At 35.3% G+C, this 5,838-nt stretch overlaps 1 protein-coding gene across 1 annotated transcript in view; it reads left to right on the top strand.

The window, feature by feature from the left end:
• LOC109381551 (pecanex-like protein 1) overlaps positions 1 to 5,838 on the top strand; it is a gene marked incomplete at its 5' end in the record, with an annotated part of 42,082 nt that overhangs the window by 33,984 nt on the left and 2,260 nt on the right. Inside the window, 4 exons of the mRNA XM_019640299.1 lie at positions 980 to 1,210; positions 2,022 to 2,296; positions 3,750 to 4,021; positions 5,564 to 5,568. Coding sequence (XP_019495844.1) covers positions 980 to 1,210; positions 2,022 to 2,296; positions 3,750 to 4,021; positions 5,564 to 5,568 — 783 coding nt within the window. The remainder of the gene's footprint in view (positions 1 to 979; positions 1,211 to 2,021; positions 2,297 to 3,749; positions 4,022 to 5,563; positions 5,569 to 5,838) is intronic.

Genomic DNA, 5,838 nt, shown 5'->3' with positions numbered 1-5,838 from the left:
GCCACTCAGCCAGCCCTGTAATAAATTATTTTAAATTTAAACATTCACCATATTGTTTGATCACACCTCGTATATTATTCTACCGACCTCTCATTTAGTTAAGATATGACTCAAAGCTCTGAGCTTTGAGGACGGATTAAGGGTCCTAATCCTAGAGAACTTAGTAAAGCCTTCCCTGAAAACCCTCTTGGTCTAAATAACTACTCATTCGTTTGATAAGTAGGTATTTAATATCTACCATGCACAAGGTTCTGTGACCTTTAGCATGGATGAAACAAAGGAATATATGAAATGTATCTTACATTCAGAAATCTATAAATTAACGGGATACAAGACATTACCCAAATACCCGTAACACAATCTGAATTTCTGAAATGATGCGTTATTAAGGAAACAAATATATTAGCTGCATTCATATTTATAATTTGAAAGGTTGATAAATTTTTATATCCAGGTAAAGTAACTCATTTGTACTCAAGCCAACTGATGGGAATATGTGCTTTCTGAAGGGGAGATGAGTGAGAGCAAAAAGGCAGTATCCTCAAGGATGCGCGCCCAGGTCTGGGGATTAGCTTGCATGAGAATAAGAAACGTTTTCACAGTACATGTGACTAATGCTTCATAGTGTGAAAAGTTCTCCAGTACACTACTGCAGCAGACCCTCACAGCAGCCTTGTGAAGTAGGCTAAGCAGACATTACTGGCACTCACACATGTCAAAACTGAAGCTCAAAGAGACTTAGCTGCTTCCTAGGGTTAGAAAACTAGTAAATGGTAATGCCAGGGTATAAACACGTCTTCTAGAGTACTTTTCATGTAGTTTATCTCCAATAATATTAACGTGCTAATATGAAATATATAAACCAATTTTTAAGAATTTTCATTTAGTAACTGATCTAATAATTGTAGACGTTTTTATCATCCTGGAAGTCATTCTCTTCTTTTCCTATAAAAGGTAAATTTTTCATTTTTGTGTATAGGATCATTTCACTTCTCCAGATGAGTACGATGACCCTACTGTGCTCTATGAAGCCATTGTATCCCATGAAAAAAACCTCGTGATAGCCCATGAAGGGGACCCTGCATGGCGAAGTGCAGTCCTTGCCAACTCTCCCTCCCTGCTTGCTTTGCGGCACGTCATGGATGATGGCACCAATGAATATAAAATCATCATGCTCAACAGGCGCTACCTTAGTTTCAGGGTCATTAAAGTAAGTGTTTGAGGCATTTGTTTGCATCTGAAAAAATTGGAACATAGATAATCTTATCCAAACTTTTAAAAAGTAGTTGAAACTCTTTAATAGGAAAAAAAAATGACCATACCACATTAGCATTTATTATTTATGAGCACTTAATTTGACTTATTGTGTCAGTAATTTAGTCTGTCCTCTGAAATTTTCTCCCATGCCATAAAGCCTTAACATTTTTGTTTATTTCTATTTTAACAGTCTTTTGTCTATTTTATATGATATTTGCGCAGAATCTCTTAAAACATCAGCTCCATATTGCTAATATGATGTTTGCAAAATAATAACCAGAGCTTGTACTTAATAGGGATCAGTAAATGATTCACTCTAATACTTCCTTGGATTTTGTTTGTTTGTTTTTTTAAACACCTCAGGACTTTAGCAAACTTAATCTCTGAAATTTTGATAGTTTGTTATGGTCTATTTTTTTCTCTACTTCATTTAGTCAAGCCACAAAGTCACAAACACCCTTTTGGCTCTAAATATTTGTTACCTTTCATTTCTATCAAAAATATTTGTTAGACCAGTTACAAAATTCAGTGCTTCAATAAATTGGAAAACTAAATGGACTACATTTTAACTTGATACTTTTGCAACACAGAGCAGAGGGAAGAACTTTAATTCCTATTCAAATGAATGTGACCAACTTTTGTTTGTTGCCTGCTTTTCTCAGTTGGTTATCATGTCTTTTGTATCCCTCCCATTTCTGCTCTTCTGTTTATATGAATTTCATTCTTGGCCCCTTAACCTAATTCTCGTGTGTTCTGGTTTTCAGGTGAATAAGGAATGTGTCCGAGGTCTTTGGGCAGGGCAACAGCAGGAGCTTGTTTTTCTCCGTAACCGTAACCCAGAGAGAGGTAGCATCCAAAACGCAAAGCAAGCTCTGAGAAATATGATAAATTCATCTTGTGATCAACCTATTGGTTACCCGATCTTTGTCTCACCCCTGACAACTTCTTACTCTGACAGTCATGACCAGCTTAAAAAAATTCTTGGGGGACCTATCAGTTTGGGAAACATCAGAAACTTCATAGTGTCAACGTGGCACAGGTGAGCCATCAGGTTGCATTTTTCAGTGGTGGTGTATCCTGCCTCTCTTAATCCAGGCAGTGTGCATTACCATCACCTGGAAAGTTTGCAGAAAAAATACAGGTGCCGTGGCACAATATAAATCTATTATATCTGAACTTCAGGAAATAGAGTCTGAGCATTTATATCTTCAAACTCTAATGTCCAACTCTGGTTAAGAACCACTGCTTTAGCATTTAGTACGGTCTTGAATAGTTCCCTTTGTTAAATTTTTTTGCTCTCTACTGTAGCAGATTGCCACAATTACTTTTGGGTTGTCAGAAAAGCCATGATGTATGTTTTCTATGTTTTTCGTTGCAAAAATGCGTCATGACTTTTCCGACAACCCAATAGAATGTGTGGGTCAGCAAACGGCAAATTAGAGAAAACCATGAGAAAATTTGTGCAAATGGATTTCTTTCTTCTATTTTATTTTGTTCCAGCAGTAGGGGGAGCCCTCTATACATGTTGAAACTCCTGGTTGTGCAGTGTAGACACTACAGCCATTTTAACAATCCAGTCATCACTCCAATCTCAAATCCATAGTGTCATCAAGAATGCACATGAATTTTTTTCTCTGCCTTTTGTCTAGTAAATTATGATGTATGATGTAGGAACATAGTAATTTGGTGGCTAATGAAGAAAAATCATGGAATATTATTTTCAACTTCTTAAGAGTAGTTCAGATCCTTAAATCAGAGTTTACAAAAAACAGGATCTTGGATTAAAGCAACAGACTCAAATAGGTGTTTTTAAAGTCTTCTAGGAATACCCAACATTAAAGAGTAAAGTTTTACCATTTTAACATTAGTCCCTATTCAAACAGAAGGAAGAACACAAACCAGGGTAGTGTTCAAAGAAATTATTTTTTCGAAAAATGTGTTGTGCTAGTGGAATTGCCTTGTTTGCCCAGGACTGAGGGGTTTCCTGGGATGTAGGATTTTCAGTGCTTAAACTAAGACAGTCATGGGCAAACCAGCACAGTTGGTCACCTTACACATTATTAAAAATTTTTTTAAAAAGGAAAAATCAACTCCCTTTGGGTGTGCTACAGCATAAATTAGGTTTAAAGAGATTAGATCTTCAGGTACTGCATATTTTAGAGGCACTGAACAGACACTGGCGAGAATTCTATTTCCAGCTGTGATCTTACTGGTACAACTGTGTTACGTAGAATTGTTTATTATATTTGGTGTAAGAAAGATGATAGATTATATAAAAGTGAAATCAATTGGGAGTATTGAGGCAGTGAATATAAGAGGAGGATATGAAAACATAACAGACTTTTTTTTGTTCCTAATATTGATTGCACTGTGAAGACTTTCAAAGGTGAACATTAGTGGCATTAAACATTCAGAATAGCTGGAAAAAGAATAAAATAGCTATCTTGAAGTGATCTTGGGATAATGCTTCCTACCCTGGTATTTGTTCCTAGGTTAAGGAAAGGTTGTGGAGCTGGATGTAACAGTGGTGGTAATATTGAAGATTCTGATACTGGAGGTGGGACTTCCTGCACTAGTAACAATGCAACAACTGCCAATGATCCCCACAGCAGTGTGATCCAAGGAAGCACTGGAAATCCAGGCCAGGGGTTGGGTGCAGGACTCCATCCGCCTGTCACATCTTATCCTCCAACACTCGGTAACATGAAACAAAATTACATGTATATTGTTAGCCTCTTAGCTGTGGGGTTCAGTTGGTATGTATGTATAAAGAGGATGATATATTACCTAATTGGAAATATATGAAAGTTTTGTTTGGTTTCCAGGTGGGCATTATCCTACTTGTTTATATTAATCATTTTAATATATAAATGTATTATTCAAACTATTTTTTTTAAAGTACCCTTTTTAAAGGCTAATAATATGTAATTGATATAATTTAATTAATTTCTCTCCTGTTGGATAGTGATTTGGTTTCTTCAGAATGTTGTAATAATTTTTGCACATAAAACTTTGGATCACGTGCTGTTGAATATCACTGATGATTCATATTTTCATATATGAATATGATTCATATTAAATGATAGATTTAATTTCTGGAGACTGTAAAAATGGAGTCACTTTGTCAATGTTAATGAGAATATATAAGGCTCATGATGTATCATGTCAAAAATCTTTTCCAGAATTTTTTTTTACCAATTGGCACTGTCACCATTCATACATAGGAATGCCCATCTATTGGGTTGTCGGAAAAGTCATGACTCATTTTTGCAACGAAAAACATAGAAAAATACATCATGACTTTTCTGACAACCCAATAGTAAACTTTCACCACCTTTGAGTGTTGTCAGTTCCCACCTCTGCTCCCTATTGCTCAGAGAAACGGGAGAAGGGGTAGTCTTTAATTTTATTGTTTTAATTTGCATTGCTCTGATACCTGAGATTGGAAGCTTTTAAATGAGTTTATGAGCTATTCCTCTTTCCGAAGGGCCTATTCAGTTTCTTGCCCATTTTTCTATTTGGTTATCTTTTTCTCATTTGTGTTTGTATATTCTGGATTTGAACTCTTTGTTACTTTTCTGTACTACAAATATCTTTTCCCGTTCTGCCTCTTGGCTTTCCGTTCTCTTCCTGTGAAGAGTGACTTGCTGCTTTTTGTTGAGAAGTTCTTAATTTTAATGTAGAGAGTTTACTGATCTTTTTCCTTTATGATTAGTCCTATTTGTATCCTATATAAGAAAATTTTCCCAATCCCAAAAGATGGTATTTTTTTACTAATTACCTTTTGCAAGAGATCCACAGTCCACCTGGTATGCATCAGGAATCAGAAGTCACCTGTTTCCATATGGCTAGTTAGTTGATCCAGCACTGCCCTTTCCCTGACTTCTTCGCATGGATCAGACAAAGTCTTAAGATATTTACTTCAATTAAAAAAACCCAGTGGCACAGGAATTGTTAAGACTCTAAGTAGGCATATGATCAACATTTTGCAGGTTATTTTTTAACTACTGAATGAAAACCTAAAGTTTTCAGTGTGCTTCCTTAAATGTACCTTTAGTTCTTACATTAATTGGTTCTATTTATTTCCAGTTAAAAAGTACATGTAGCTATTTTTTCAATATAATTAATAGTTTTCTAATCTTCACGTCACTTATGAGTCAGGAAAAGGCAAATCTGAAGAATCATATCAATCCATTTGACAAATGACACAGAAGAACCTGCTGTTCAGTGTCACAGATGATTCATATTAATTAGTAATCCCTTATGTATATGAAAATCACAGTGTGGTATCACTGTCTCTCTGTAGGCAGTGTAGCTTCTCTTTGGAATAGATTGTAATGGTAGTCATACTGTACTTTGCAAAATAGTAGTTACAGAGCTTAACACTTAGTAGATCCTTAATAAATATTTCTCAGTCTCATTTCCATGAGATACTTCTAATGTATTAAAGAGGTATTCTTGTTATTCTGAAATATATCTATGAAAGATATTTTAGAATCAATCCCAACCTTAAATGGTGACATTTGCTGTAAATTATTTAATTTTGTCTTTCTTTTGCCCCAGAATTTGAGTTTTAAAATG

This window comes from Hipposideros armiger, unplaced genomic scaffold (assembly GCF_001890085.2).
Source record: "Hipposideros armiger isolate ML-2016 unplaced genomic scaffold, ASM189008v1 scaffold_49, whole genome shotgun sequence".
Lineage (NCBI taxonomy): Eukaryota > Metazoa > Chordata > Mammalia > Chiroptera > Hipposideridae > Hipposideros > Hipposideros armiger.
This window is presented reverse-complemented; position numbering and strand designations above follow the sequence as displayed.